General features: G+C 39.8%; 2 protein-coding genes across 3 annotated transcripts; one reads left to right on the top strand and one right to left on the bottom strand.

Annotated features, from left to right (window-relative positions):
* The first annotated feature begins 3,260 nt into the window (after positions 1-3,260).
* LOC125489453 (rho GTPase-activating protein 10-like) lies at positions 3,261-6,621 on the top strand. The gene is made up of 5 exons (XM_048625371.1): positions 3,261-3,552; positions 3,811-3,850; positions 4,162-4,330; positions 4,724-4,829; positions 5,261-6,621. The coding sequence occupies exons 1-5, from the start codon at positions 3,518-3,520 to the stop codon at positions 5,430-5,432; spliced, it is 522 nt and encodes a 173-aa protein (XP_048481328.1). The 5' UTR covers positions 3,261-3,517; the 3' UTR covers positions 5,433-6,621.
* A 2,192-nt stretch (positions 6,622-8,813) lies between these two features.
* Positions 8,814-20,433, bottom strand: LOC105388204 (apoptosis-inducing factor 1, mitochondrial). Of its 2 annotated transcripts, XM_048625466.1 has the most exons (15): positions 20,182-20,433; positions 19,836-19,870; positions 19,684-19,719; positions 18,144-18,272; positions 16,143-16,200; positions 15,744-15,889; positions 15,011-15,153; positions 14,472-14,731; positions 13,299-13,484; positions 11,924-12,055; positions 11,372-11,451; positions 10,444-10,606; positions 9,860-10,002; positions 9,265-9,531; positions 8,814-9,020 (listed from the first exon to the last, which is right to left on the bottom strand). In XM_048625466.1, exons 1-15 carry the CDS (start codon positions 20,264-20,266, stop codon positions 8,934-8,936), a joined length of 1,950 nt encoding a protein of 649 aa, XP_048481423.1. In that variant the 5' UTR covers positions 20,267-20,433; the 3' UTR covers positions 8,814-8,933. The 2 variants fall into 2 exon arrangements, with proteins under 2 accessions (XP_048481423.1, XP_048481424.1); XM_048625467.1 differs by lacking the exon at positions 19,684-19,719 and having other exon boundaries at positions 20,182-20,432.
* Between the last annotated feature and the right edge of the window lie 102 nt (positions 20,434-20,535).

Below are 20,535 nucleotides of genomic sequence, written 5' to 3' on the forward strand. Positions count from 1 at the left end.
ACAATTCTATTTCTATAAATAGAACTCCAGATAAATTATGGAATATAAAAAACCTTCAACATTTGCCGAGGTGGTTGCAAAAACTGTCCGATTAGCATGTCATGTGTATATTCATAAGTGTATCTTGTTTATTGCCGGGCAGTAGATACTGTGCGTGCCCAAGTTTGGGCAACAGCTGGACAAATGGGTAGAGAATAAAGTAATGGTTCAGATACTTTAGACTTCTTATATGAAATACTTACTTTTCTAAATAAGTATACCTAAGGTATAGGTATTATATATGTTTCCTTTATGTGTTGATCCATCATTAAAATATAGAATTCAGGAATTAAATTAAAGCTATCACGCCTAGGACCTTACTCTTATCGCGTAAACTTATCATAAGTTTAAAGACACCAAACAACGAGACGAACAGAACTGGATCCCCTTCGGGCGGGGCCGGGCGCATGCTAATTATAATTGAACAGTTAAGATCACGCAAATGTACAATTTCTACACGTCGTTACCAGTAATTGGATCGGTAATTTACGTTTTTTCTCTTCTTGTAGGACGGTTTCTTTGGAATAAATGGCATTGATGTTAATTGATATAATATATGTAACTACGTAATTAGTGTTCCACCCATGAAAATAACAATTTTATTGTGGCTTTCCTAAGGATACATCCTTAGCAGATGAAGAATAATATTTATAGTCCACAAATAGTCCTTGGGACGTCACACTATAAAGCATTGTCTCCCAAAAAGTACCTCGTAGAAAGCATTGTGTAGAAATAACCATAAAATGCTTCTATAAAATTCAAATCTAACGGTCAATAAAGCATCTCGCTCCTAGACTCCGCCCAAGGACCAACACCATTGAGCATCAACAACAAACAAATCACCAAAGAACCATTAAAACTGCATCCCAACCCCGCCACAATACATACATTTCTGGAGACTTCCAGATGTTCAAAAGCTGATGACATTTGCAAAAGTAAAGATAAGTGGCCGAGGTAGGACAATTAGTTGAGGACAAAGGAGATATCTTGCATTCCGGGAAGGTAACAGATGGTCCTTAATAGAGCCTTGGAGAGAATATTTACTATTTTATGTTACAATTACAATGGGTGGTAGATGCCCTTTGGTGATAAAGCGTACCTACCTTCTTAGGTTTCCGTACCGTAGGTATAAAATGTAGAGTACTTTTTATAGTAAACTCGGCTCATACCGCCTCCTGTTAAAATACCAGACGACGATGAGCGTGCATTATTCTATTACTTTTCTGGATTTTATTGGATTGATATAGCATGTTACCATTCCGCTTATTGGCTCTTGATGTCCACGCGGATCACGTGTTTACACATTACGAGTAGCATCCGAACAGTCACTCGGTTTGAGTGTACTCTTATCGTGTAAACGTTGCTTTATTTATCTATAGATATTTCATTGTACAAAAAAATTTAGTTTACGCACAAATGTAAACTTATAACAAAAAGCAATTTCTTTCTGCCAATTTTTGATTGGTAGAGATCGTTTGTGTAAAAGTAAGCTCTTAAAATGTATAATTTTAAATAACTCGTCAATCCTCGCCGCACTGGGCAGGGTTACCTGCACTGAGCCTGTACTTTTGTTTATTTGTTTGACCCCTTTTGTTGTGTTGTTGAGAGCTTCCGATTCGATGCTTCCGGTTGTAGATATGTATACTTATGGTGATCTCGTATGTAGGCGGAGGGTAAACAGTAGTGAGTGGATCATTGGGGATTTAATTAACTACATGCTTGTGTTATAAATTTAATTATTATACCTAGTTAAGCAGTGGGATTTTAACATGTCCAAAGTTAAAACGTTCATAAAATTTTAACGAATGTTCCGATTTTGGTGAAACATTGCTGAAACGTGAATATCCATCCGTTTCTTACCTACATCTCAACACACACGACAAACAAACAGTATGACACCCCTCTATCTCAGCCCTTGTGGTGAAAATAATCTTTTTGCCGTCACCCTGCGCACGGCGCTCCAGCTGCTCGCAGGAATGTCCACCTGTCTCACGCACACACAGTCACACACACAAGACGTGTACATAGAGGCTTCGAGATGTGAGCTTGTCTTGTAGGAAGAAGAAAGGAGTAAGGAACCTTGGGTTGTTAGTCGTAGGGGCTAGGTTTGCGTGGCACGAATCAGCATCGAAACTCAGTGTAGACTTGTAGAGGCTTCTTGATGTCCGCATGTCTTGTATAGAACTTTGCCGGAGTAAGGGATCTTAAGTTGTGAGTCGTAGAGACTATATTGCCCTGAGATAAATTATGGAGGGAACTCTGCCGGGATTCGTAAGTTGTCTTATGTTCTGAGTCGTAGTGACTATGTTTGCGTGGTATGGATGGATGAGACGGACCGTAATAGAGTAGTGGTGAAATTTTGGGGTGGAAAGATAGTTTCACGGGGATTCATGGTTGAAAATAGCAATGCAAGTTTACTTTGTTATTATTAGAATTTGAATGTAATTTTACTATCCGATAGCTTTATTTCAAAGCCAAATAAGGAAAAGAAATCCGCAATTGACTTGCAAATGAACACAATATCTTTATTATACATTCGTTAAGTATGTGTCTATGTGTCGAATAAATGTTTCTTTATCTTTATCTTAAGTATGATAATGCCTGCGATGCGGCACCGGCTAAAACGAAATTAGGCCACACATTGTGCTTGCACCGTTACAATTAACTCCATCCGCAATCTCCGCCAGAAATCGCTTTCAGTATTAAGTCATCCGCGCGATTCTGCTAATTGACAACCTGTTGGAACTTTCAGGTTTTCACTTTCCACCATGTGGGATACTCGGGGCTGCCTACAGTTGTGGGGTTTCCATCGCTCACCACCTGTGTCCTGCACTTACTTGTTTAATTGGACTCATGTAATTACGGACTCAAACTCCTTGGTGGATAGCTAAAGATTAAAAGGAGCTATTAAAGTGTATCAGTAGTTGGACACCTGGTATCTAATGTTGTTTGTTACGAAGACGTGCCCAGGTGTGCTTGTGTAGGGGAGTCTAGTAGATAGCTGCTTATCGGTCTATGATCTATGAGGGTAATATGTAATGAGGGTCGGCTCTTGTCCAGTAGGTTCACGTAGAGTAAAGGTAACGTACGGAAAGTGTTTCAAAGAGTAAGAGTTTCATCTTTATAGAATCTACCGTCGATAAATATAAACTTACGATAAAATAAAACATACCTACGATAGGTTAGCTTGGCCCACCGCACGCCGCACTTCCCCCATTATCCGACTTTTTTCCTTGATTTAAATCAAACAAGGGCCGATGTTCGATGCAGAAGTGCAGCTCCACATACCTGCGCAGATAATTCCACCAACACCTGTCGCGTGCGGGCCAGCTGGCGCGGCCGACCAATCAGCGCGGTGCGAGCCGGGTATATAAACCCGCGCACATCCCTCTACCCTCATTCCGCCACCGACCTTGGTCCCGTGAGCATCTCCCGTGTCGTGTCTCAGTGTGTGTGTGTTGTGTACTTTATTGTCAAGATGATCATCTGCCTGTCTGGATTTGTTATTGCCGGGTTGGTATTGTGTTTTTGTTCGACTCGGTCATTGTTGTGCGATCGTCGTTGTTCGGTGTGCGAGTGCGTTAACTATTGTAATAAAGTGATTGTGTAACTTCTGAAAGGGACTATTGTTGGAAATAACTTCTTACACCGTTGACATAAATCTGGAAGATTCAGTCTTTGTTATCCATCAGTGAATTCAAATGTAGCTAGTGTAAAAAATATAGTAATTTACTCGAACATGAAATGTATTTTTTGTTTTAATTGTTACAGAACCTCCCCGGCCCCGCTATCCGTCTCCAGAAATGATATTGTAAGTACCTACACATTAATTATTTCATACCTTATTAATTAATTGTTCTAAAAATAAGTACTTAAATTTTCTTTAAAAAAAAATCGTACATTATTACAAATTTCAGTACATTATACTCCTATTGATATACCTACTAATCCATTGTGAGACACCTCATGTGTTAGGATTCTTGGACCTCCACAACACTCTTTGCTCTTTATCACCCCCTCCCCCTCTATCTATTTTAGTGATTTCATGTAACATGTGTGTAAAAAGTGCCGAACTAAATTTGCTATTTCGTTCTTTTATCTAACCTGACTCCTCCTCTCTAGTCTGGCAGCAGCCTGGTCCGCACGGAGGGCGCGTGGCTGGCGTGCGCCGCGCCCCCCGCGCCCCCCGCCGAGGGGGGGAGGTTCCCCCCGCACCAGCTGCAGCTGCTGCAGCGGTACCCCGCCGCCCCCGCGCACCGCCCGCCGCCGCCTGCGCTGCTTGCGCTTAGAGGTATGGTGTCTTATACTTAATAGTGAAAATAAACTTACATAGTTTTTGATCTTCGTAAGGATGTAATACGCTAGATAACGAATCTGATGATTCTAAACCCGTATACTACAGAAACTAATATTTAGTGCGATCCAATACCGTATCGACCCGCTTTAAACAGATACAACAGACATAGACAAATAATTGATTAAGATAAAGAACTTAATAAATCATTTTGCTATGCATTTTGAATGCTAAGTAGGGGTGTGGCCACACTACACTATGCTCACTCTTGAGATTGACTCTACAGTGTCATCAGAAGAAAAGAATACACTTTTTATTATAAGCTAATCGATTTCATACTCTGTAACTTTTCCCTCCTATCACAACTAACCTCCTATTCTTCTCTTCCAGGAGTGGGTCGCTCCTCCAGCAGCTCTGCCGAGTCGGTGTCCAGCTCGTCGCCGCCGCCCGCGCCGCCCGCCCTCACCGGGTACCGCCCGCCCGTAGGCAGATATACGTGAGTGTCTTTATTATGTTGTTAAAAAATTACGGTGCAACTGTACTTTGTAAAATATATGACGTTTGATTGACAGATGCCTGGTAATAGAGTTTTGGTTTTCTCTTGAAATAAACAAATGTCAAATAAAAGGTATGGATTTAACAGCTGTCATAGGGCTCATGCTATATTTTACAAAGTATATTAGTCGGTCGGCTTGCCAAGATGTGAAGTTTGAAGTCACTTTGACAGAAGTTAAGGCTTTAGTTAAAATCTTTAAATCTTTTAAAATCAAACTACAAATGAAAATAGTTAATGCAAACGTTTTCCATACAAATCAAACGTCTAACACCCCAAAATGTCATTTATTTTTCTATTTTCCTCAAATTAGTTAACTCTGACCTCGTATAATCCCCAAACAGCCACTCTAACCCCCTTTCCCCCCTTCACAGTCGAGTCCGAACCCTCTACGCGTGCCTCGGCGAGAGCGACGGCGAGCTGTCCTTCGAGCCGAACCAGATCATAACCAACGTGGCCCCGAGCGGCGAGCCGGGCTGGCTGCGCGGCACGCTCAACGGCCGAGCCGGGCTCGTGCCAGAGAACTACGTGGAGCCCCTGCCCTGAGCCACCCCTGCAGCGGGAGACTCCAGGGATTTGACTGGGAATGTTGACCACCCCTGAAGGTGGACTCCAGGGGATTTAAGTGGAGGTATTGTGGAAGAAAATGCCGAGAAGTTGAGGGCAGGGAATTTGACTGCGAATATTTGCGTTAAGGAGTGATTGTAGATACTTTTGTAGTGTCGGTTTGTTTAGTGCAGAAATATTCTCAACCACCTGTCTTTTAGGTAAGCAGGTTATAGTGACCATATTGAAATCATTCCAAAAGGCGAGTGGTTGAGAATTAGTTACCAGGCTTTGAGTTTACGTTTTCTGGCATACAAAGTGGCGCCTCTATCGGAAATAACCGTGAAACTTTGACAGAAAACGTATGCAGAGACGGAATAATTTTTACGTATTTAAAATCTGTACTTGGGATGCAGTTGTAGAATGCAAGTTGGGAATGTTATGTTACCGATATCTGTACGATTGGAGATGTGATTGGATGTCAATTTACTAAGCCATATGTTATATACTTAAGTAGGGAAACTGATAGCATATCATAGCACATGCTTTGTCAATGTAACTAGTGTAAGAGGCTTTTACACGCAAACAAAAATGTCTGTTGTATTTCATAATATGTGCGCGGTGGCAGCTATAAGTACCTAGTTTTCGACTTATCATTCCAATGTTGTATTAAGATGTATTTTGCATGAAGGAACTAGCTGTCATACGTGACACTTTATGTGTGATTGTGGAAACTATAGTCGAGTCAATTTAATAGGCCACATTGACAGATGTCAAACACGTATGAACGTTGAACGGCTTCATATATGGGCTGTGTCTCTTTCCCTATAATTCAAAATATGTGTATTTGCGTCCCACTGTCAAATGTGGCCTATTATTATGACTCTACTGTAGTGTAGTTAGCCCATAGAGGCGTAATCGAGAGGGGCTCCTAATATATTTATCTAAACTAATATACATAATGTTCGTAGTAATTTATTGAAGGGCAGGAGGCCGCATATCTTAGCGTAACGTCTTGTTAACTCTTTTGTACGTCTGTATATTTTGTATAATTGTAAATAAGCGTCTGTTGATATTTTTTAACTATTTATATTTTTAATTATTATACTTATGTTGTGAATATTTCTACCAAATATACTGTACTGTACGTCCTTCGCGGATTTCGTATTAAAAAGAGATTTAATTACTATTCGTGTGTTTTGTTCTATACCACCTTTTAATCTTAATGCGAGTATTACAAATGGCATTAGATCATAGCTATATAAGTTGCTATAAAAATAATGAAATCTGTCAATTTAGTATCTAAGATAAAAATATAGACTTCATAATTGGATGGATGTGGCAAAAAATACGTGACCATCGAACGATTTCCTGAGCCACCCTGATAAGTACAATAAGAATGAAAGAGGACAAGTGGACTCCATATACACCGATTTAAAAAAAGCATTTGATAAAGTAAATCATTCTTTGCTCTGTGTCAAATTGTCGTGTTATGGAGTCCATGGTAGCCTTCTCCGTTGGGTGGAATCATATCTACACAAAAGAAGCCAGTTGGTTGCTCTGGGGGGTTACAAATCCTCACCCGTTTTAATAGATTCCGGGGTTCCACAAGGATCTCATTTAGGCCCCTAATTTTTCGTAATTTTTATAGATAGGTTATCGTGTAGGTGTCTCTTGTATGCAGATGACCTAAAAGTATTTCATAGCATCAAAACAGACTTTGACTGTACCCTGCTACAAAATGACGCTGATACGATATCAGAATGGTGTAATGCAAACTTTATGCACCTCAATGTGCGTAAATGTTGCATTATAACATTTACTAATAAAAAAAGTTACATCAAATATGATTACGCGATAGAGGGCCAGACTTTGGAACGTAAAACTGTCGTGAAGGATCTTGGAATCCTTTTTGATAATAAACTTACATTTAGAGATCACTATGACTATATAATTAACAATGCGTATAGTATGCTGGGGTTCATAGTTAGGTCGTCAAAAGGCTTTAAAAATCCTCACAGCTTCATCTATCTCTACAATGCCATTGTCCGCAGCACGCTTGAGTATGGCTCTACTATATGGTCACCAAATTACGAGATACCCTCCAAAAGGATTGAAGGTGTGCAAAGAAAAATGCTAAGGATTGTAAGTCACAAATCGGGCTATGGCCGTAGCTTGTCATCCTACAATGAAAGAATGACAACATTTAATGTAACGCCCCTTTATATTCGTCGGAAACAGCATGATATAATAAACCTTCATAAAATTATACATTCCTTTATAAACTCTCCCAACTTGATCTCCTTAATAAGATTTAACGCAAAACCCAACCTCCGTCATCCTAAACCATTCCATATCCAAAGTTGTAACAATAATATATCTTTTTTCAATCCAATTGTAAGAATGTGCCGTCTGTATAATGACTTTGCCTGCTCTAAAGATTGTGATGTTGATGTCTTCGATCCAAGAGTATATAAATTTAAAACGCTAGTTCGAAGCTTAAAACTTGAATAATTACTTGTATAATATTGATTTACTATTATTTAATTTTGTATAAGCATTGCTGCTGTATACTTATAAACTTGTGTTAGCTTAAGATTTCCATGATGTGTATACATACCTAGGTAGTTAATCTAGTTCTTAATTATATATATGAATACCTCTTCTCATGTTACGATTAATTGCTGTTTTGTGTACCATATTGTACAATAAAATAAAATAAAATAAGAAATAGACAAATAAATATGATAGGTTTTTCTCACGTAGGCAAGTCGAAGACCCAGGACTCGGCGTCGGGGGCGGGGGACTCGAAGATGAAATCCGAAGGCATCTGGATGTTCACTCACAAAATTCACTTTGACTGTTTATAATAAAGTAAATAAATATAATGCCTACTCGCAGCTGGTGATATTTATAGTGCCACAAACTTATCTGTTCCGGTGAGAGCGAACTAAATTGGTCCATACCTCATTACTTACTGTACTAATGAATTTCATATTGACATAGATTATATGGACCAATTTAGTTCGCTCTCACCGGAACAGATAAGTTTGTGGCACTATAACCGATATTTCCCCCTTTTTTACCCCCCCCCCCCCCCCCCCTTATCCGAACGGAGAGTAGTTTGTAAAAATTGACGTTCATCAGAAAAAAAAATATTTTTACGATGAATAAAAAAAATTGAGTCTGAGTTTAATTACGACCGCTCTGAATTACAATGGCAGAACATCATAACCAAGACTGACATCTTGTCAAAGTAAAATTAACCTACCGTACAAAAAGGAGTAGATTGATTTCAATCTACCCACATACAAATATTAAAAGTCTTCGACCGATCGAACACAGCCCCTTTACACAGATTATACAGTAAATACAACAAAATTAATACATTATGTGCGTTTATTTGTAACTTATTTACATTAATAACTTATTTATCTTCGGTGGCAACACTCGGCCTATCTATCGACTGTCACAACAATAACTGTCTATCCTCCGGACATGTTAGGATTCTTCTTCTGGTTCTTCTACCTTCAACATGAACAGCTTGCCCACCTCCAGGAGGTCATCGAACTCGCCCACTGACAATACCTGCATGAACAACAAGTATAAGTATAGTTCATTTATTAATCAAACAATGTATTCGGCTAACGTTTGACTTTGTTTCGGTGACAAAAACAAGAGCTGACTAGGACTTTGTCAACATGATAAAAGGATTGGCTAGTCAGATTAGCGTGAGTGACTTAAAACTAAAACTGTACAAAACAGGCCACTTTATTCTGTGTAGTCCCCTCTTTAGATTCTATAGTAATTAATGAATGTTTGATGATATTACCTGTCTGGCCACATGCAGCCTGTTGAACAAATTGTACAGCAACACCCCGACGATCCGGTTATCTCTCAGATAGAACACGACTCCTCTATTGTACTTCTTCTCTTCCGTCTTCGGCTTTTCGGCCACTGCGGTCTTTGTTTCGGCCACTGCAGTTTCGGCTGTGTTTACGGCCACTGCGGTTTCGGCAGTGTTTTCGGCCACTGTTGTGATGGCGTCTTCGGCGAACACGCTCACTGTCTGCAGACTCGAATCGATGATGCCTATAGCCTGTAAACAAGGATTAACGATTAGAAACCAAGATTTTACCGAGTAAGATCTAAAAATCTGCTGTACTGAAGTACTGTTACTGAAGTAGCAGTAAACGCTGAGTAAGCTATTGGAATTTATTTAACTGCAACAGGTTAATGTAACCCCGTCCAGATGGATGTGGAAGGTCAGAATATATATGTACTTACTTGGACAGTTGTTTGTATGTTTAAATGTAGTTTATTTAAATTAACGGCGCCCTGCCACTGTCGACGAAAATGGCGGCCAATCCACGGAATTCCTCATTCGACCTAGCAGCAATCACATCCTTTCTCATCATCTCGCTCACCTCATACCCCAACTCGGGCCCCAGGTCGCTCCAAAACATGCTCTGGTGGGTGTAGTGCTTGGCGGGCCCGGCCGCCGCCATGTTCTCGCCGGCGAGACGACCCGAGACTACTGCGTGGTCGTGGTGCTCCACGCGACGACGACCTGGTGAGGAGAGGAAGGGGTTATTGGGAATCCTACTAATATTATAAAGGCGAAAGTTTGTGAGTATGTGTGTGTGTATGTTTGTAACTTCTTCACGTCACAACGACAGAACCGATTTTTATGAAATTTGGTATGGAATTAGCTGACACCCTGGATTAACACATAGGCTACTTTTTATCTCGGAATTCCCACGGGTAAACTTTTTAAGGCGAGGCGAGGCTCGCGGGAACAGCTAGTAAATAGATAAACGAAATGGTAATGCAAGTAGGAATATACATAGTTACCTATACGGTTAATTTCGGGCTATGAAAATAAGGTGTTGTAGAAATATTCACAGACATGTCTTGTCTTGATAGCAACTTACCGTTGCCGTCTGTCTTTGTATTTACGTGTCAGTAGTAGTTTCTTTCCAGATAATAATATATAGTTCTCTTGACTCACCCAGCATCTCATCATAGAAACAAGCCACGTCCCCAGCGGCATACACATCAGTCCTGGCGCTGAGCTCCGCGTTGACCAGCACGCCGCCCAGCGCCGGGTCGAGCTCGAGGCGCGACGCCGCCGCCACGCGCGTGTCGGGCGTCGAGCCCGCGCACTCGAACACCTGCGTGTGAAGTGTGCGGGAGTGGATTTAGAATAGAATGCAATATATCTTAAGTCGTCACCGAAATAATATAATAAACCAAAAAGACTTATAAATATACTAGAATGGATAATAGGCGGCCTTATCGCTTTGGGCGGTCCCTTACAGGCTACCGTCAATTACAGAAAAAGGTATAGGAAAAAAATTGGAGGGCGGCGATTTAGGACATTGGGATGTTGAGGCTGTTATATTAGAGCTCCTACTCTTATATGTATTGTGTGTGCCTAAAGTGTAAATAATGCACGCCGCCCAGCGCCGGGTCCAGCTCGAGGCGCGACGCCGCCGCCACGCGAGTGTCGGGGGTCGAGCCCGCGCACTCGAACACCTAAGTGTAAAGTGTGAAGGAGTGGATTTAGCACATAGAGCACTTGGGTGTGATGTGTGGTGGAGTGGATTTAGGAAATTATTCTTATCTTCGCGTCGGTGACAAACCGTGGTTTAGCTCTAGTGCTTGTCAACGTGGTGAAAGGATGGGCCAGTCAGATTAGCGTCAATCGCTGACTGTCCAGTGCCGAATGTAGATAAATAACAAGTATTACATCACTGCAAGAATCTCCTTACATGCACTCTTTTGGGAATTGTCATGAAGAGACTAACAGGCTGCATCCTCAGTAAGCAAACTGTTCGCCACCGTCTGAGTTAGCTGGGTATCGGAGTAGTATGCCGAATATTCGCAGTTTACTAATTTTGCGCTCAAAACTACGATGTATGACTGTATGTACTTACATAGTCGACATCCAGTGATTCCCCAGTAGATAAATGCAGCCTCACCCGGCCGTCCACCACGGCAGAGCTCAATACTTCAGCTGAAATTAAACAATTTTATTTTAATATCACGAATTTATATTAAGTTTGGTAGGAAGTTGACACCCTATATTAACATATTATGCTACTTTTTAAACGACTTCAAAAAAGGAGGAGGTTATCAATTATAAATAAATAAATATGTGAGACATCTCGACCCCAAACTAGGCAGAGCCTGTGATATGGGTGTCGTATAGCGGATATAGCTAAACAAAAACATAGATAGATACATAATTAATAGATAAAAGACAACCAGGCACAGGGAAAACACAAATGCTCATCACACACATTTTTAGCCTGGGCGGGATTCAAACCCACGGCCCCTCTGAAGCAGCTTCACTACCGCCTAAGCTACGATGGCGACAATTCATCTGTATGTATTTTTAAATGTAGGTATGTTTATCCCGAAGTAACCGCGGGAAACCTTTTTGAGGCGACTAGCGAAGTCTATGAAGTATACTTATAGGTACTCACTGTCAGCCAGCACATTAGCGTGATTCCCGCGCAGCCGGCGGGTGACGTCATCAGCGAGGTGCGCGGGCAGCACGCGGCTCAGCGCCGCGCCCTCGCGGAATATCTGCACCACCTGGGTGTTGGTGCCTGACACTGAGGAGTGGAAAGAATGAAACTCTTTTATAATGTTTATAAATGTAGAAGAAGCGAAAGAAGTATGTCAGGATCATGGCACGTGGAAGTCCATAGTCTCTGCCTACCCCTCTGGGAGTCAGGCGTGAGCATATGTAATATATGTATAGTGGTTTGCAATGGAAATCAGCAATCATGTAAACAAACCAAATTGTCACGATTACTCCGTAATCACATACATTTTCGATCAATTTATGAACATAGTCTGATTTCAACGAACACACCATTGTTTTCACATTATCTTCAACACGATTTAACTTGTATTTATAAGTTAAATTTTTAAAAACATTTGCAACGTAAAAATTTCGAAGTATTTGACAAGCTGTCATCTTAGTTTTTTACTCATCGAACTCTATAAGTCATTGAAAAGTTAGTGTTGTTCGTAATCTGAAGTTATCTTTTATTTTTAATTTAATATTATTTGAATACAATTTTAAAAAAATTCAAGAGCTTAATATAATTAACCAAAACGAAAAAAGGAAGAGGAAGAAATGAAAAAGCTCGACGGCATTTTAGACATGGCAAGCGATGACATAGTGGTTCCATTTATAATTACGGTCACCGGCGACACTTCTGATAGTGATGATGACGAAGACGAAGATTTAAATTTGTTTTAATAAACACTTTTTTTATATATAATCAGTTTTATTTTATAGTGTATGGCTTATATATTTAATCTAATTAGAACACTATGACATCACTATGGGCATAAACAATACGCTGTCAATGTCAGTCCGCCATATTTGTTTACATGATTGTTGGTTTCTATTGCAAACGACTGTATATATAACATTATTATGTAAACTGTATGGTTTGTAATAGCAATCATTCAATCACTCTTCCACTTGACTCATACTGACTGACGATTAGAAAGTAATGATGTTTCTAAATAATTGAAATACGGAGCTGTTACATATTTTGTTATTTATCCAAACTATCATAAAGTTACCTACTGAAAATGAGAATATAATGAATTTTAGTTTTGTTATTTCGAATAGGTATAAAGGGAAAACGGCCAATGAACAGAAAGCTGTGGGGAACAAATTTCAAGCTAGTTTAGTTTATGTGATAAACACTCACATCACTGACACAGCGCAGCGGTCAACTCCGTCCCTCGAACCCTTCGCCATTCCTCCACTACCTAATATTACAGTGCACGCATTATGTTTTGTTATAACGACATAGGTCTGAATAGAACACTCACATCTCTGACACAGCGCAGCGGTCAGCTCGGTCCCCAGCAGCCCCCCTCCCACGACGGCAACGCGGGCCACGCCGGGGCGGGCCAGCGCGCGGGCGCCGCGGGCCACGTCGGCCACGGTGCGCACGGGCTGGGACAGACCGGCCGCGGCGGCTGGGGTGAGGGCGGGTATGCGGCGTGGGACCACTCCTGGAGGGATAGAGGGTCAATGTCAAAGTACTAATGTCAAAAAGCAGAGAAGGGACAGTTTAGATTACGGAAAAACAACTCGTGAATTGACAACATTTCAAATAAAATGCTCACCGATTTTATTTTATTTTCGAGTAGATATCACAAATTTAGATGACCCGTATTTTTTTATTTCTTAATATTTCTATGTTTTAATATATTTTTTTAATTTCAAAGTTCAAAATATTTATAGTATGAGTGACGTCACGTCGAGGCTTTGGATAAAAATATTTTCGTTGCCTGCCTAACCTAAAAAAAAAAGTTGGATGACATTAACTTGACATGAACAAAGGACCAATCAACTTCAACTTCAACTTTATTTTGTGGCAAGGACCAATCACAAACTTCCGTCATTGACAAGGACACATAAAAGTGACAGACATTTGAGTGACGTTTGTCATTATCATTGTCAAAGTGACATAACATGTTTTTTTTTGTTAATGTTTTAGAAGTAAAAGCGCGTTTAATTATTATGCCACATCGTGATGTCACGAATGATAATTTAGATTTTTATGTTTTTCTCTGAAATAAATCAATAGAAAAATCGGAAACATTTTTTTTTGTGAATATTAGAGCCATATCTCTAAATGGTTTTCGAATTTCAACTGTATAAAATTTTGAAATGTTGTCAATTTAAATATGGAATGAGGAATACAGAATGACATTCAATGCGAAAGAACGAGGGCTTCGTTCGTTCTCATTCAATTAAGTACGAAACAGAATGAGGCGCGACCGGACAAAAGCTATCCATTGGCTGTATTTTTGTGCTTATAAGATACCATAAACACTTCTGTATATATATCTCAAAAAGTTTAGCCGCGAAGGCCGTGTAAGGGTTCTGAACGCTTTGAACCTTGTGGAAACTTGCCAAGGCTCGAAGCTTGAGCCAACGCAACTATATACCAAGCATTTATGTGAATTTAATACATAACCAAATTTAGAACTCACCAGTAGCAATAAGACACTTGTCATAACTAATCGTGCGTCCCTGCGCGCCCGCCGCCAACACCGCCTGATGAGCCGCCACGTCCAGTTTCTTGACGCTCCAGCCGCGCGCCACGCCCACGCCGCCGCGCGCCTCGGTGTCTGTAGAGCCCGGGGTAGAGCCGGGTGAGCTAGAGCCAGGCGAGCTAGAGCCTGGTGAGCTAGGGGCGGTCGCGGCGAGCTTCTCGACGGGAGTGTAGAACGCTTCCGGCTCGTATGTTATGCTGTTGGAGGAATGTGTCGGTTGAATTTATTTATGCCATAGGTTAACAGCAGCAGCTTACTTCCACAGTTCAGATTAAGACTATTGTAAGAAAAATTTTACAACAAATGAACAAAATCCTATGGATGGATGTGTGTTTTAATGAAAAATTGCATTGTGGTAAGCTGACAACCTGGATTAACAACTCACTTTTTATCTTGAAATTGCCACCAGAAAACCTTTTATGGCGAAACGAAATGCATGGGAAAAGCCAGAGAATAATATAACTTATCATTCCTACCTCCTCCGCCGTCCGTTCCACTGCTTGAAGCTCAGTTTGTCTGGGTGCTTCGCTGCTTCACTCAGGTCCTCCTCCTGCCACAGCTCCTTGCTCAGCGGCGGCCGCATGTACGGGAGTGCACGCTCTTCTGATACCAGCAGCACCTGGGGAAGGGGTGGAGGGTATATACATAGGTATAATTATCGTGATCAGTAGCCGATTGAGCAGTGGTACCTCAGTCGGGTAAGCACCCGCTTCTCGCACGAGAGATGTAGGATCCCGGTGCTGACATGTGAAGGAAAACATCGTGAGGAAACCTGCACATCTGGATTCTAGATTGTGTAACCTAAGTGCATTGCACTCGTTCAAATACAGCGATACGGCTCGCGACTTATCACGTGAACACAAATGTACAGCGAAAAGCGGATGACTCGCAAGCAATACTGTCTCTTTTTGCATGGCTGTAATTTACAGCCTGTAAAGTGGGTGTGTAAAGCTGTTATCGTCTGACTACAGCCTTCTGATTTTGTAAAAAGCCATTTGAAACTTCTGACAGTAAGTTGACCACAATGAATACGAATTTAAACCTTATCAAATTCAAACAGAGCTAACTTACAGACCACAATCCATACATTGGATTGAGCGGGGCACCCTGTAATACAGGTTCCCACCTACCCACCTAGTACAGGGGTCCTTGCGAATTGTTTTAACTTGTGTTTTTGTGCAATAAACAATTTTAATTTAATACACATACCTGTGCATTAGGCCGGTGCGAGCGTATGGCCCGCAGCGCCGCGAAGGCCGCGGTGCCGCCGCCCACCACCAGGTACTGCACGTGGGCGGGGAAGTCTGATGCCAGGGCGGGGTAGGGCGGCGGCAGGGCGGGTGCACTTGGCGAGTCTGGAAGAGATGGTGGCCTATCGTTTAACAACCGTTATAAATTTTGAATACCATCAATATAAAGAGCTCTTGAACCCACAGACTACTTAGAAGAACTAACGTTGCTTGCTTGAATCTAGCTAAGCATGAATTTTAATCCCACTCAACGCCGATTCGGCCATTCCCAGCACCTCAAGTAGGTACTTTCTCAGATGGGGAACAGACATCAAAGTGCAGTCAATATTGGGTTTTATTTTATAGCTTACTAGCTTACCTTTTACTTTGTGTTTCTTGTCATCTTTCTCTTCACTGAGTTTTTTGAAAAAGTATATCTGAAACAACAATTAAACTTCAATAACATAATATTTGTATCAACTAAACTTAACTTAAAAATGTTACAAACCAAATTTCTTTAAAGAAAAACATCTAAGTTATGTTATAGAAATTAAGGGCGGCTTGCAAGAACGTCTTAAAACTCGATTTTGTTCAACTTAAGCTCAGTTTAAGCGTAAATCAGCAAAATCCTCTTGCACGATCTCGATTTAGTGTCAAATCTCGATTTAGAGAAACGTCAAAATTAAACCGGCAATATCTCGGTTTTACGCATAAATCGAGATTTAACTTCTTTGTCAAATGTCAAAAGCAATCTTTGAAGTATTCTTTTTGGTTGTTTTGTTGTTAGTAACTAGAATTTCTAGTTAACTCGGTAATATCAAAAATGTTTGAGGCGATGGGATATGCTCCCAGCCAATGCCAGCACTCTATGCAGTTGCGGAAGCCTCCAGACTACGTCACACCTTATAGAGTGCCCTAATGCCCCAAAGTGCAGTCAAGGAGACCTGATGAAGGCCAATGACCTCGCAACAAGAGTAGCAAAACACTGGAGGAAGTTAGCTTAGTGCATTTACACGATAGAAGAAGAAGAAGATCAAAAATGTATTACTCAGACGACGATAAAGAAATGATTGAATATTTTAATACCCCTTACTTTTATAGGAAGGTTAACTACTAAAATAACAGATTTGTTTCGTGCTTATCGATATGATGAATTTATTAAAAGCTTTCGTCTTACAAAAAATACCACAACAATCTATATAGACCAACCTCCTCGTGCCTTACAGTCTGGGAACAATGCAAGAACTTCGCTGATCAATAACTATTTTGCAAGGTTATAGCGTCACCAGTACCAAACACCAGTTGATTTAAAAACATGTTTATTATTATTAATTACCACTGTATATTATATACCTAAATCTTAAAATATGGCTTGTTGTTTTATTTTGCTTGATGATTGTTTCGCTTCTTTACTTAAAATATTGAATGTTGTTTGGCATTCCTCTGGGGGGAGATTAACATCAGCCGACACCGTTTCCCAGTCTTGTCCATGGAGCTCCACTGTCTGAACTACACACAAGTTTAAAACTTTGCTATCTAGGTATATCTGCAAACATAAAAATTCAGTCATAAAAATTAGAGTAAATCACAGTACTCTAGCTACCTACATACTTTATTACCTACTATTATACAATTTATTGCCAATTTTATTTTGTAAGTAGCCATATGGCTAGATATAATAATAGAACTTACTTGAGATCTGCATTTTTTCAGTTGAGTGCTGTTTTTTCGTCTTTGTTTTCAGGTTTTTGTACCTACCAGTAAATTCTCAGTAGTTCTGGGTACATAAGTGGTGTTGGCGTTATATAATTCTTTACTCAGCATCTTCCAAGCCTTCTGTTTTTCGGCTACGGTCTAACCATCAGTTTTTTTATTTTCAATTATGAAATTATACGTGTCTACGAGGTTACATAAAAGCATACTTTCGTCACATGTAAAATTGGGTGCCCGTTGGTGTTTTTTACCTTCCATTTTTATAATTTATCAATTAGGTATTTATATTTCGGTAACTACACACGGTTGTTTGTTTATCAAGTGACAGTAACAGTCGGTGACTGGACCATGACTGGACTGACATGTGACGACAAGTATATTTCATTTCACCCAAAATATTAGCCCACTTCATTGGAAACTATCAAATTTTAAATCAAATAGTGTATAACGAATCGTATAGACCGAATGAGAAATTGAATCATATCATAAACTAGGTTTTGTTAAATCGTTTTAGAAAAACCATGGCGCAAGACAGTTTTAAATCGTTTTAAATAAAAATCAGTTTAGTCTTAAGAAACGTTTAGTAAAGCTATGCTTAGGGGTTCTTTTCTGCAAGCCGCCCTAAATATACTTCTTGTTACAAATAAGAAGACACCACATCACATACCCCAGCCAATGAGGTGCCGACTGCAACAGCAGCAGCGATGGCGCGGCCGCGGCGCGGCGGGGGCGGCGCGGGCGCGGGGGGCGCGGGGCACGACCCTCCGCCTCCGCTAGGCTCTGATACTAGTACTGTCTGTGCATAGAGTTGGATGGTTAGTGTCAGGTATGTGGGAATAAGGTGTTTCTTTCTTAGCAGCTGGCTTTGATCACAAATATGGAGTTAAATAAGTTGTAGAAGGCTCTATATAACAGGACCAAATGCACAGATTGATTGAAACTTAATTGCAGTCAACTGCATTTAAACTTCACCTGCTCTGCAATTTGCAGTTTGGATTGCTTGGATGCAGTTTGTGAGTTTAGAGCTTCAGAGTAGTAGGATTCATAAAGAAATTTTTTTAAGCAACTAACTTTTTCATAGATAGAAATGATAGAAATATGTAGGTAGTAAATTTTTCAGCAAAATAAAATGGTAAAAAATATTTCTGTATTAAACATGCTTAGTACCTAACAGTTATTCATGCACTAACTAAAATACATAACTATCTGTACATGTTCCTTATTATCATTGTAACATGTGGCAGATAATATGATTTTCTATTGCATTCAGTTAAATTTCACTGAAACAGCAAAATAAAATGTTAAAAAATATTTCTCTATTAAAAATGTAGGGTAACGTAACGTACCTAGGGACATTTTCGACTACCCCAACTTTGAATGAAGCTATCGCAGCGTACAACTAAGATATTAATGTGAAATTTTCTTTATTCGGTAGGATATATAATCTATTATCACTAGTATTTGTGCTAAAGCTTTAGTGTGGCCAGATTTTATTAAATTAAGATAAAAGTAAAAAGGTTTGTTTTGACCCAAGGTACGTTACACGTTTGTACCTTGGGACACTGTTTCCTATAGCTTTTTACTATGGAAAATGCAAACTTCTAAATAACGCCTTATATCTCTGTTCTTATTGATTTACTGCATCTCTCTTCTGTCTAGTTTCACTCTGGCACTAATAAGAACAGATATATAAGGCGTTATTTAGATGTTTGCATTTTCCATAGTACAAAGCCATAGGAAACAGTGTCCCAAGGTACAAATTTAATCGTGTCCCAAGGTACAAAAAAGCAATATTTAACCAAAATTTAAATATCTTTATTTTTAATTAATAGGAATCTTTCAGATAATTGCCATGTCATAAAATTAAATAACTGAGAAGTTATACGTGACATCCATGTCTTTATTTTGAGCATGCCTCAATGAGATAAAGCAACACAAAAAACTATACAAAAGCTACTTTTGACTCCAAAAAACTTCATATTGTCTTCAACACACACTCGATGCTGGTATGATCACGAGACTCACTAGTTTTGCCAAGCGAGTAAAATACTATACCTAGGGTAGAATTTTAATGTGTTTATTTAGCCGGTTTTTAAAATACAATCAATGTCCCGAGGTACAAGCGTCCCAAGGTACGTTACGTTACCCTACCTATCAGTTGTTCATGCACTAAGTAATAGTACAATACATAAGTATCTGTGGATTACCGTTCTGTATTTCTTGGCCTTAGGTTTCCGAGATTGCTTGTAAATTTAAATTAGGATACATTGAAAAATTACTTTTGTGAGTGTATAGGTGTGTTATTTTATTATAATTAAAAAGAAATTGGTAAAAATGTATGGGTAATGTTTATAAATACCTTGGCATGAACTGCTGTGGAATGTAAACCAGAGCCTGAAATAAAACCAAAAGTATTTTTTTATAAATGGTATAAAAACAGGTTTTAATACATTTATATAGGCTTGAGACTGGCTGTAGTGGTGCTTCTTCTTCTTGGGTGAGACCCATGTATATTTCAGGTTCAGGACATAAGTTGGCTGCTGATAGTGATAATACTAATAACAGTTTAAAGCCATAGCTGAACTAACCTCAAGTAATTTTTTTTTTACAATATTTGGAGCACTTTTTTTGCAAGAACGAATTTAAAAATAAGAAGACTTATATAATGACTATATTGAATGATTATGGACCATAGGTTTACTTACGGAATCCCTTGAGGGCGTCCCTGCGGAAAACTAACAGGTCCAAGCCCGGCCCTTCTAGGTAACATCTTGACACCGCCCTCAACATCTTGCACACACTTAACAAATTAACAGGCTAAATGCAAACCCTAAATGTATTTCTGTTACGAATATATAGCATCTCAATTCATTATTTTATCGATTTTAGGCAAAATTTCCTAAAATTTGAGGTTATATGATGACAGATTATCTGTCAGTTTGACAGGTCACACGGGTGACGGCTTTTGTCTTGACCACAGAGCAAGCCATAGAGGTCAGTTTTGCTTTATATCCTCATTCTGAGCTCATCTTCTCCCGAGCAAATGAGATTATAAATAA

The sequence above is a fragment of the Plutella xylostella genome, chromosome 14 (assembly GCF_932276165.1).
Source record: "Plutella xylostella chromosome 14, ilPluXylo3.1, whole genome shotgun sequence".
NCBI classification, from domain to species: domain Eukaryota; kingdom Metazoa; phylum Arthropoda; class Insecta; order Lepidoptera; family Plutellidae; genus Plutella; species Plutella xylostella.